We start from the raw sequence: 12,925 nt of genomic DNA, 5'->3' as shown, positions 1-12,925 counted from the left end.
TCAACAATTCAACTCGGCTCAGGGAATAGATACAGTTTTTTTTTTAATTTGGAGGTCCGTTTTCAAACTTGAGTTTTGAAGACAGCTTAAAAGTACAGTACCATGACATAATAGGGACAAACCTCTGAGCGGTTCAGTGAAATGAACAAATCGGTGTTTGAAATTTTAAATGGAAAATGAATGACGAGAGTAGAAATAATTAAAAATGGAGAAGATGAAATAGAAAAGTAATTTAAAAAAAAAAATTCAATATCACAAAAATGGAAAAAAGTGAAAATTAAAAGTAAAAAGAATAAAAAAATGATAATGATAAAAAAACCTGTATGGAAAGAACGAAAATTGGAGACTTAAAAACACATATGCAGTAGAAAACGGAGAATGCCAAACGAATATATTTATTATAGAAGATTGGTTGAGAGGGAAATGTAAGCTGTAAAATGAATCACGAGTAAAGGGAGAATGAGAAAATGGAAAATTAAAATCATATTTTTTAAGCACGATAATTTATTAAAAAAATTACAAAAACGGCGCAGAAAACGCAAATTGACAAACATAAGAGAATAGCAACTTAAGTTGAGAAAAAAATTGAATGACAAACACAAGTAAACAAAGGGATAATGTTGCAAGCAAAAAAAAAAAAATGGAAAAGAAAGATTGGAAAGGGCAAATAGATATTTTTGAACCGATACAAGGAGGATGGCAAATGGATGATAAGAAACGGGAATATGACAAACAGAAGTTATTGAAAAAGAGAGAAAGGAAAATAGAGTAAAGAATTTTATGGGAAGGGAATTTGGAAGCGTAAAAATAAACTTAAAAAAAGTTGAAAAATTAAGAAAAAAAATGAGAACAAAAGAATGGAGATATAAATAGAGTATCAAAAATTGAAGATAGAAAAATAAAGAGGAAGTAAGATGTAAAAATCAAGAACCACAAAATATTAGATAAATGATGAAGCAACGATGAGAACAAGCAATCAGTAAACAATTAAGTGTTCGAAAAAAGAAGTTTAATAAGATATAAAAGTATAGTTGGCATAATAAGTGAAATAAAAACATGAAGAGTACATGGTAAAAAAAAATATATAGAAAAGCGTCTAATATAAAGAGTCAAGATTCTAGTATCATGTTTTTGAAATCAAGAGTCAAGACACAAACAATACATAAGTGAAAAAAAATAATTAAAATGTTAAGTGTTTACTGTAACAGAAAGGAGTATAGATTAAAGTGGAAAGGGTAAAGAGCAAGCATAAAGGAAAGATGAAAATTGCAAGAAGCTAACAAAAAATGGGAGATGTGTCAAGAGTGAAGAAATCAGAAACAAAAGTTTAAGTGTATGAAGAAAAAAAAATATAAAGAAGGTAAGGCTATAACCAGTCATGAATAAAGAATACGAAGTGAAGATCGGAAAGATTGACGTCATGATTAAAATTAAAGGGTTAAGTTAAAAGAAAAATACAGAGTACAAAAACGATGTTGAGAGCCAGAAGCAAAGAGCTCAGAAGTATGGTTAAGTTTATGGAGAAAAGTGTATGCGTTAAAGAGTGAAAAGTCAAAGTTAAAGAAGAATAAAATTTAAAAAAAAATAAAGAGTACAAATTAGAAAATGAAGAGACATATTAAAAAAAAGGTCATGAATTAATGAAAAAAAAAAAAAAAACAAAATTGAGAGCAAAAGTAAAAGATAATGAATTAAAAGGCAAAAAAGAATACAGAGCAAATATATTGAAGAGCCAAAAGTGAAGGGTAAAGTGTATATTCGTTTAACGTACATATATCATGAAAGATGAACATAAGCAAAACATTGAAGGATTAAACTAGCGAAAAAAAGATCGATAAGATAAAGTCAAAAAAAAAAACCATGCAAAGAAATGAACAAGTAACTTAAAGCTCTAAAGGATGTTTTTTTCAAGAAATTTTCATGCAGATCTATTTCATACGTTATTTCAATTCATTAAGTACCACTATAGGTATTTTTCTTTTAAAAAAATGATTAAATCGTTTAATACTCGAAACATACAGTAGAGGTGGAGGCGAATGTAGAGAATATTGGTAGGATAATGAAAATAAAACATCTGAACCGTAATATATATGTCAAGATTTATGGTCCACCCCATATCATTCGAATGCGTGATTCTCTCTCGTTATAGAATAGTGCTTGTATGTTCAATATTCACAATTAAATACTAATGTGTTCGTGTGTTTGGTTAGGAAGTCGAGAGATGTAATTATAACAGTTTTTGAAGAGCGAGAAAATATACGGCGAAGAGAGAGATTGAGAGAGTTAGTTATGCCGATTGAAATCAGGCTTCAGTTCGTTAAGAGATGTTAATAAGTATAGTTGATTCGCGTTTCATTTTCTGAGAAGAAAAAACGATCGGTTACGACAATTTTTTCATTATTTTTTTTTTCTAGATATCAACAAAGTGTTTATTATTTGAGTCTGTAATTATTAGTTGAATTTAAAATAACTAACATTTCTTTTTCATGATCCTAAATATCCACAATTTTCTTCTGCGAAAATGGTGTCTTTTTTCCTAATGGTTGCAAGTTGCGTGCTGATGTACGAAGAGTTCGGAAAAAATTAATTTTGTCTATGTTTTATTTGAAGCACTTTACCATCCTGATGGCATATTTTGATGCAAAAATGTTTGATGAAACTACAATTAAGCAAAAAAAACTTAGCTTTTTGAAACATTTATCTCAATTAACGATTACCTTTTTCCTCAGTGCCCCAAAAATGGTTGATCGACGTACAACTGGTCAAATCGATGAACAACACGGAATCCCGCGGAATTCAGAGATTTCGGACAGGAAAATATCGAGCAAGAGAGCGGCGCAAATGTCATCAACGGTCTCTCTGTGGGGGGAAAAACAGGGAAAAACGAGGAAAAACGTAAACAGAGAGCATGAGCTGGCTGCTCGCGAGCCCGATTCTTTCGATTCTCTCAGCAGATTGATTGGCAATGGTTGTTTCAAATTTAAACGTGGGGAAAATGGCGTTGAAAAGGTCAATCTTATTCCATTATTTTGCATTATCGTTATAAAACACATAATTTTTTCAAACTGCATTATTAAAATTTAATTTTAGAAAATTGATTCAAAGTTGAAATGGGCAAAATCTTTTGACTTTGGTGTTAAGATTCTACCTTGATGCATTCTAGAGGTCGCTACTCTTTACTTACAAACTGAATTGAGAGATCGAATTCATGACACATAAACAAATGAACGTCAATGCGTGTGCTCTCGTCGGTAAGTTGATCACCTTCCAATTTGTCCACGTCTAACAATTTCAGCAATAAGATTGTAAAGTACGTGTGTTTTCAGGATTTTAAGTTGAGATTATTAACTTACCACCATGACGAATTAGGATAGAAACTTTCCTGAAAGCTGCTACCGATTGTAAGCGAAAAATGTCGACTAAGTTTTCCGGTGCAATCCTACTTTGCTTGGCGGCTCTGCTCAGTTCCGCACGGGCACATGGCTGGGGTGCGGAGGATTTGGAAATCTTCGATCTGGTGGAGGAGGTCAACGAAAACTTCTACACCTTGATGCAGATCAATCAGGTATGATTGTCTCGAGCGAATTATTTTTGTTTTGGAAACAAGAAAATTGAAACTTTTTATTTGTTTTTAGAATGCCACCAACCAAGAGATCAAACGAGCCTTCCGGACGCTCTCGGTGGTGCTCCATCCGGACAAGAACGATGCCGAGGATGCAAACATCAAATTCCGCAATCTGGTATCGGTTTACGAAATCCTCAAGGATGCTGGCAAGCGGGAAAAGTACGATAAGGTACTGAAGGATGGAATGCCCAACTGGAAGTCCGCTCTGTGGTACTATCGGCGGGTCCGGAAGGTTGGATTGGCCGAGGGAGCTGCGATCGCCCTGCTGGTGGCCACCGTAATGCAGTACTTCATCGCTTGGGCTGCCTATGCCGAGAAGAAGTACACTGCTGTAAGACTGATTTAACTCTTATTTTTAAAACAAATTGAACCCAAATTTTTACCTTATTTTAGGAACAACTGTTCGGAAGCAAACTGAAGAAGCTGCAGAAGAAAAACAAAGCGAATGTGGGTCTCGATACGATATTGAGCGAGATTCCGAAGCCAAGCATATTCAACACACTGCCATTTCAAATACCGCTGGGGATCTGGCGAACCGTTACCGGAACTCCGGGTGCCGTCAAATCGGCCGTCAATTTTTATGCGGAGCAGAAAAAGCTGGAGGAAGAGCGGAAACTGAAGTGAGTATATTGATATGAAATCTTGGATTTAACAGATGATTAGCTTAACGAGACTTAACAAAAACGAACAAAGTTATCATCAATCAACTTAAAAAATCAAAAAATGAATATTCAACATCTATTGAGCTAAAAACAGAATCAACAATGCAAAATGAACATAATGAAATAAATGAACAAAATTACAAATACAAATTGGAATAATTTATCAAAGTTCCAAAAAATTAACTAAATTGCTAACATGAAAAATAAATTATACTCAACACAACACTACTAATATTAACAATAATAAAATACTACACAAAAGCACAAAAAATGATTTAAATGACAAAAATTAACCAACGTACCAAAAACAAATTTAAATTTTAAATTTTGAATTTTCGATTTTTAATTTTGAATTTTTATTTACCAATTTCCAGTTTTCTTTTTTTTTAGTTTTCAATTTTTAATCACAAATTCTAAATTCAACATTTTCCATTTTTCATCACAAATTCTTCATTCTTGATTCTTCTTTCTCATTGTTCATTTTTCGTTGTTATTGTTCTTTTTCGTTTTTAATTTTTCTTTTTTTTCAATTTTTTAATTTTTAATTTTTTAGTTTTCCTTTTTCATTTGTTTCAGTTTTCTTTTTTTTATTTGAGATTTTTTTTCAATTTTCTTTTTTTTACATTTTTTTTCATTTTGTATTTCTCTTTTCCGATTGTTTTTTTTCAATTTTTTTTATTTTGAATTTTCCTTTTTTCTTGTTTCGTTTCAATTTTTCATTGTTCAATTTTAATTCTTTTCACTATGTTTTTCATTATACCATTGTATTAATTTATATTTTTTTTAAATTTTTCATTTGTTTTTGTCGTTGTTTCATATTCCAGTTTATTTTCACTTTCCATTTTTCACTCTTTGTTCTTAATCCTTCATTCTGCATTCTTCACTCTTGATTCAGCATTCTTCACTCTTCATTCTTCACTCTTCATTCTTCATTCTTTATTCTTCATTCTTCATTCTTCATTTTTCATTCTTCATTCTTCATTCTTCATTCTTCATTCTTCATTCTTCATTCTTCATTCTTCATTCTTCATTCTTCATTCTTCATTCTTCATTCTTCATTCTTCATTCTTCATTCTTCATTCTTCATTCTTCATTCTTCATTCTTCATTCTTCATTCTTCATTCTTCATTCTTCATTCTTCATTCTTCATTCTTCATTCTTCATTCTTCATTCTTCATTCTTCATTCTTTATTCTTCATTCTTCATTCTTCATTCTCCATTCTTCTTTCTTCATTCTTCATACTTCATTTTTCATCCTCCATTCTTAATTCATATTACTTCATTCTTTTTTCTTCATTTTTAATCCTTCATTTTTCTCCTTTTATCCTGAAAATGTTTTGTTAACCCTTTTTCTCTGTATACTTTTAGTTTTAATCAGGATTGTATAATTTGCCACAAAATCTAATGCACTCTGAATTCCAACAGGGAAAAGGAAGAGGAAGAGCTGCAACGGAAGCTGGAAGAGGAACGAGCCCGGGAAAAGGAAGAACGCACCATTCGAAGGCGCAACAAAAAGAACGCCATCCAGGAGAAAACGGACGCCGAACTGGCCGCCTACACCCAGAGCATCATCAAGGACCGGGATCGGAACCAGGGATCGGAAAAGCCGGCGAGGCCTTTGGTTAGTGGCGGTTTGTGGACCGAGGACGATTTGACCGAGCTGGTTCGGTTGGTGAAGAAGTACCCCGGAGGAACGGCCGACCGGTGGGAGTTGATTGGGGAAATGATGGGTCGATCGGTTTCGGAGGTTACCTATATGGCCGCTAAGATGAAGGACGGAGGCTATAAGCTGCCCGGACAGACGGAAAGTGTTGCCGAGACCATTATTCAGGAAGCGGCCAAACAGAAGGTTAAGACGAAAAAGACTGGTGATGCTTCGGGAACTGAGGCCAATGTGAATTGGTCCCAGGAACAGCAGGCGGCTCTGGAGTCGGCTATCCAGAAGTATCCTAAAAGCGGTTCTTCGGATCGGTGGCAGAAGATTGCGAATAGCGTGCCGGGCAAGACGAAGGAGGAGTGCATGGCCCGCTACAAGTACTTGGTGGAGTTGGTGAAGAAACAAAAAGAGGAGAAGGATAAGGAGCTGGCAGATGAGGAGAGTGTCGAAACGATCGTAGACGCTACTACTGCTGCTGTTGAGGAGGTTAAGCCAAAAGGCAAGGGTAAGGGGAAGAAAAAGTCTGAAGAGGAGCGGACCGAGGATGTCGTTGAAGTGGATGAAGCTGAAGTTGAGTCTGCCAGTGATAAGCCTAAATCAGCTGCTGGAGGTGGTAAGGCGAAAAACAAACGGCGGGAGAAGAAGAAAGCCATCGAATATTACAGCTATGAGGATTCAGAAGAGGCCAGCGATCCGGGAGAGATTTAGCCAGAACTCAACAACTAATCCACTTAATCGCGTGTGTTTTGATAAGTTTGTAACAGGTACCCACCTAATGTGAGCGTTGTAAATTGCAATTTACCCCGAGATATGGATGTAATAAAACGGACAAAATGAGGCACAAACTATTGCGACTAGTTATATTTTCACTTTCCTTAAGCACCCCTCAGAAAGAAACCCAGGCTTCTATATTGATGTCCCACGATAAAGCTACACCTCGTTGTTGTGGGTGGGTGGCTGAGTCGTTGTGTTGCAGTTAAGCCGGGTAATCGGAGCTAACGGGTTGTTGTTATTCTGTCAGTCGAACGAGCTCGTCATTATTGTATCACGGAAGTAATTAAACGGTCGTCGGTGTTCACACGTATCGAGTCTCAATGAAGGAAAGATAGCAAAAAAAAAAAAAGATCTAAATCGCCCAACCGGTGTATAGCAGAAGACCTGCTTTTCGATCGACGGTGTGATTCGGTAATCAACTCACTCGGGCTTCATCCATATCTCCGGCGCAAGAATAGGGGTTGTTCCATTTTCGGTTTTTTTTTGTGGGTGCTACTCTTTCGTTTGGGAAGATATATCGGTTAAGTCACGTGCGAAAAATGAGTAAGTAACGAGTAATTGAGGTGTGGGTGGATGGTCTTTTGTTGATAGCCGAGTGTGAAAGCGATCACCCGGGTGAGTGATCAATTAGCGGGATAACCTGCGTAACGTTTTTGAACCGAGCGAACGAAAATGCGCTGGTGCTGCTGCTGTCGATAATCGGGATACGGTTTCGTAACCTCGCTTCATCATGCTTGTGGCAGGTGAGTAATAGTGCCATACCGATACCTATACATTGTAGTTATCTATGGCTTTGTAATGACCTGGTTTCATAAAAGTACTTCAATAAAGACGATATGTAACAGTGGACTGAGTCAATTTGGGGTCATTTTGGAATTTCCCAAACCCTGGGGTCTTAAAAGCTTCGCCTTGGTCCAAAACTCATCCCTGATTTTTTGCAGAATTTTTAAGTAACGTTTACATGAGTAAATTTGAACTTTTAGGTTTGTATGGGAAAATTGAATATTTTGTACTGAAAAATCAACATCGTTTTTGTTTCTTCTGTGGAGCCAAGCCAGCTGATGGCTTTTGTGCCAATTTATAAAACTCCTGAGGGAAATTTTCCGCTGAACAACTTTGTCGAAGATCGTAACTTCGTATCTTATTAGGCAAAAAAGTTATTAGCTTTTTAATAGGGGTATGTCTTTCCGCATTGATAAACCATAAATTCAATTGACATCACTGCTGGAGCCTCGCGAAGTACAACATGAAAAGTAGTCATGCAGTACCTCAACAGGCACCCTGCAGTGATGTCAATTGAATTTATGGTTTATCAATGTGAAAAGACATACCCCTATTAAAAAGCTAATAACTTTTTTGCCTAATAAGATACGAAGTTACGATCTTCGACAAAGTTGTTCAGCGGAAAATTTCCCTCAGGAATTTTATAAATTGGCACAAAAGCCATCAGCTGGCTTGACTCCACAGAAGAAACAAAAACGATGTTGATTTTCCAGTACAAAATATTCAATTTTCCCATACAAACCTAAAAGTTCAAATTTACTCATGTAAACGTTACTTAAAAATTCTGCAAAAAACCATGGATGAGTTTTGGACCAAGACGAAGCTTTTAAGACCCCAGGGTTTGAGAAATTCAAGAATGACCCCAAATCGACTCAGTCTAATGTAACAGTTATTTTTGGAAAATATATAGTTTCAGATATTTAAATATTTTTAAGTACAAATTAGGTATTCAAATATGAAAAATCTTGGCTTCGAAATACATATTTCCTTTGCCTTTCCTTCAAGACTCCAAACTAGTAATCTAATGATTAGTTGCATTGCAATACAATTTAATCTTTTGATTCTAAATTTTTAGCTCTGAATGTTAAGTTCTGAAATAAGTGCCCAAATATGATAGTTTTAAGAAAAGGCGCTTCAAAGTTGTCAAGGTGCTCGATGTATTATTTGGATTCGAGCACAAAATGAATAAAATGTTAAATTAAAAAAATTACAAAAATAAAACAAAAATGACAAATAAAGAAAATGACAAAAATGAAGAAAATGACAAAAATGACAAAAATGACAAAAATGACAAAAATGACAAAAATGACAAAAATGACAAAAATGACAAAAATGGCAAAAATGGCAAAAATGACAAAAATGACAAAAATGACAAAAATGACAAAAATGACAAAAATGACAAAAATAACAAAAATGACAAAAATGACAAAAATGACAAAAATGACAAAAATGACAAAAATGACAAAAATGACAAAAATGACAAAAATGACAAAAATGACAAAAATGACAAAAATGACAAAAATGACAAAAATGACAAAAATGACAAAAATGACAAAAATGACAAAAATGACAAAAATGACAAAAATGACAACAATGACAAAAATGACAAAAATGACAAAAATGACAAAATGACAAAAATGACAAAAATGACAAAAATGACAAAAATGACAAAAATGACAAAAATGACAAAAATAACAAAAATGACAAAAATGACAAAAATGACAAAAATGACGAAAATGACAAAAATGACAAAAATGACAAAAATGACAAAATTACAAAAATGACAAAAATGACAAAAATGACAAAAATGACAAAAATGACAAAAATGACAAAAATGACAAAAATGACAAAAATGACAAAAATGACAAAAATGACAAAAATGACAAAAATGACAAAAATGACAAAAATGACAAAAATGACAAAAATGACAAAAATGACAAAAATGACAAAAATGACAAAAATGACAAAAATGACAAAAATGACAAAAATGACAAAAATGGCAAAAATGGCAAAAATTACAAAAATGACAAAAATGACAAAAATGACAAAAATGACAAAAATAACAAAAATGACAAAAATGACAAAAATGACAAAAATGACAAAAATGACAAAAATGACAAAAATGACAAAAATGACAAAAATGACAAAAATGACAAAAATGACAAAAATGACAAAAATGACAAAAATGACAAAAATGACAAAAATGACAAAAATGACAAAAATGACAAAAATGACAAAAATGACAAAAATGACAAAAATGACAAAAATGACAAAAATGACAAAAATGACAAAAATGACAACAATGACAAAAATGACAAAAATGACAAAAATGACAAAATGACAAAAATGACAAAAATGACAAAAATGACAAAAATGACAAAAATGACAAAAATGACAAAAATGACAAAAATGACAAAAATGACAAAAATGACAAAAATGACAAAAATGACAAAAATGACAAAAATGACAAAAATGACAAAAATGACAAAAATGACAAAAATGACAAAAATGACAAAAATGACAAAAATGACAAAAATGACAAAATTACAAAAATGACAAAAATGACAAAAATGACAAAAATGACAAAAATGACAAAAATGACAAAAATGACAAAAATGACAAAAATGACAAAAATGACAAAAATGACAAAAATGACAAAAATGACAAAAATGACAAAAATGACAAAAATGACAAAAATGACAAAAATGACAAAAATGACAAAAATGACAAAAATGACAAAAATGACAAAAATGACAAAAATGACAAAAATGACAAAAATGACAAAAATGACAAAAATGACAAAAATGACAAAAATGACAAAAATGACAAAAATGACAAAAATGACAAAAATGACAAAAATGACAAAAATGACAAAAATAACAAAAATGACAAAAATGACAAAAATGACAAAAATGACAAAAATGACAAAAATGACAAAAATGACAAAAATGACAAAAATGACAAAAATGACAAAAATGACAAAAATGACAAAAATGACAAAAATGACAAAAATGACAAAAATGACAAAAATGACAAAAATGACAAAAATGACAAAAATGACAAAAATGACAAAAAATGACAAAAATGACAAAAATGACAAAAATGACAAAAATGACAAAAATGACAAAAATGACAAAAATGACAAAAATGACAAAAATGACAAAAATGACAAAAATGACAAAAATGACAAAAATGACAAAAATGACAAAAATGACAAAAATGACAAAAATGACAAAAATGACAAAAATGACAAAAATGACAAAAATGACAAAAATGACAAAAATGACAAAAATGACAAAAATGACAAAAATGACAAAAATGACAAAAATGACAAAAATGACAAAAATGACAAAAATGACAAAAATGACAAAAATGACAAAAATGACAAAAATGACAAAAATGACAAAAATGACAAAAATGACAAAAATGACAAAAATGACAAAAATGACAAAAATGACAAAAATGACAAAAATGACAAAAATGACAAAAATGACAAAAATGACAAAAATGACAAAAATGACAAAAATGACAAAAATGACAAAAATGACAAAAATGACAAAAATGACAAAAATGACAAAAATGACAAAAATGACAAAAATGACAAAAATGACAAAAATGACAAAAATGACAAAAATGACAAAAATGACAAAAATGACAAAAATGACAAAAATGACAAAAATGACAAAAATGACAAAAATGACAAAAATGACAAAAATGACAAAAATGACAAAAATGACAAAAATGACAAAAATGACAAAAATGACAAAAATGACAAAAATGACAAAAATGACAAAAATGACAAAAATGACAAAAATGACAAAAATGACAAAAATGACAAAAATGACAAAAATGACAAAAATGACAAAAATGACAAAAATGACAAAAATGACAAAAATGACAAAAATGACAAAAATGACAAAAATGACAAAAATGACAAAAATGACAAAAATGACAACAATGACAAAAATGACAAAAATGACAAAAATGACAAAAATAACAAAAATGACAAAAATGACAAAAATGACAAAAATGACAAAAATGACAAAAATGACAAAAATGACAAAAATGACAAAAATGACAAAAATGACAAAAATGACAAAAATGACAAAATTACAAAAATTACAAAAATGACAAAAATGACAAAAATGACAAAAATGACAAAAATGACAAAAATGACAAAAATGACAAAAATGACAAAAATGACAAAAATGACAAAAATGACAAAAATGACAAAAATAACAAAAATGACAAAAATGACAAAAATGACAAAAATGACAAAAATGACAAAAATGACAAAAATGACAAAAATGACAAAAATGACAAAAATGATAAAAATGACAAAAATGACAAAAATGACAAAAATGACAAAAATGACAAAAATGATAAAAATGACAAAAATTACAAAAATGACCAAAATTACAAAAACTACAAAAATTACATAAACTACAAAAATTACAAAAATTACAAAAATTACAAAAATGACAAAAATTACAAAAATTACAAAAATTACAAAAATTACAAAAATTACAAAAATTACAAAAATTACAAAAATGACAAAAATGACAAAAATGACAAAAATGACAAAAATGACAAAAATGACAAAAATGACAAAAATTACAAAAATTACAAAAATTACAAAAATGACAAAAATGACAAAAATGACAAAAATGACAAAAATGACAAAAATGACAAAAATGACAAAAATGACAAAAATGACAAAAATGACAAAAATGACAAAAATGACAAAAATGACAAAAATGACAAAAATGACAAAAATGACAAAAATTACAAAAATTACAAAAATTACAAAAATTACAAAAATTACAAAAATTACAAAAATTACAAAAATTACAAAAATTACAAAAATTACAAAAATTACAAAAATGACAAAAATTTCAAAAAATACAAAAATGACAAAAATTACAAAAATAACAAAAATGACCAAAATGACAAAAATGACAAAAATGACAAAAATGACAAAAATGACAAAAATGACAATAGTTTCGCAAAGTATGAAAATTCAAAATTCAAAATTCAGATTTCATAATTTAGAATTCAGATTTAAGACTTCAGAAGTCAGAATTCAGAATGCAGAATTTAGAATTTCGAATTGAGAAATCGGAATCAAGATATCAGAAATCATCATTCTGAAAAATGCCAAATTCAGAATACAGAATTCAGAATTCTAAATTCACAATTCAAAATTATAAAAATCTTAATACTCCGTATTCAGAACTCTGTCAAAATACAGATTTGAAAATTCAGGATTCAGAATTTAGAGTTTTTAATTTGGAAATCAGAATTCGTTTATAAAATTTTTACATCAAGTTTCAAGACTTGAACATATTATTCACCGAAAAAGCCGTAAAAATTCAAAACATAAAATCATAGTGATCAATCTCTGTTAATAGAATTCAGGATTCA

The 12,925-nt window shown here is 30.8% G+C and overlaps 2 protein-coding genes across 2 annotated transcripts in view; both read left to right on the top strand.

Moving 5' to 3' along the window:
* The first annotated feature begins 3,147 nt into the window (after window positions 1-3,147).
* LOC129754265 (uncharacterized protein F54F2.9) lies at window positions 3,148-6,792 on the top strand. The gene is made up of 5 exons (XM_055750223.1): window positions 3,148-3,251; window positions 3,327-3,565; window positions 3,636-3,956; window positions 4,019-4,245; window positions 5,713-6,792. The coding sequence occupies exons 2-5, from the start codon at window positions 3,413-3,415 to the stop codon at window positions 6,650-6,652; spliced, it is 1,641 nt and encodes a 546-aa protein (XP_055606198.1). The 5' UTR covers window positions 3,148-3,251; window positions 3,327-3,412; the 3' UTR covers window positions 6,653-6,792.
* Window positions 6,793-6,957: 165 nt separating this feature from the next.
* The window catches only part of LOC129754834 (uncharacterized), a 249,919-nt gene continuing 243,951 nt past the window's right edge, over window positions 6,958-12,925 (top strand). Inside the window, exon 1 of the mRNA XM_055751089.1 lies at window positions 6,958-7,461. The gene's annotated coding sequence lies outside the window, so the exon portion shown is untranslated. The remainder of the gene's footprint in view (window positions 7,462-12,925) is intronic.

The sequence above is a fragment of the Uranotaenia lowii genome, chromosome 1, assembly GCF_029784155.1.
Source record: "Uranotaenia lowii strain MFRU-FL chromosome 1, ASM2978415v1, whole genome shotgun sequence".
In the NCBI taxonomy this organism is placed as follows: Eukaryota; Metazoa; Arthropoda; class Insecta; order Diptera; family Culicidae; genus Uranotaenia; species Uranotaenia lowii.
The sequence above is the reverse complement of the archived record's forward strand: the minus strand, read 5'-3'. Positions and strand labels throughout refer to the sequence as shown.

Coding starts and splice junctions, on each gene's coding strand:
- LOC129754265 (XM_055750223.1), top strand. CDS start 3,413: ATGTCGACTAAGTTTTCCGGTGCAATCCTACTTTGCTTGGCGGCTCTG. Junction 3,566..3,635: donor CCTTGATGCAGATCAATCAG/GTATGATTGTCT, acceptor ATTTGTTTTTAG/AATGCCACCAACCAAGAGAT. Junction 3,957..4,018: donor CCGAGAAGAAGTACACTGCT/GTAAGACTGATT, acceptor ACCTTATTTTAG/GAACAACTGTTCGGAAGCAA.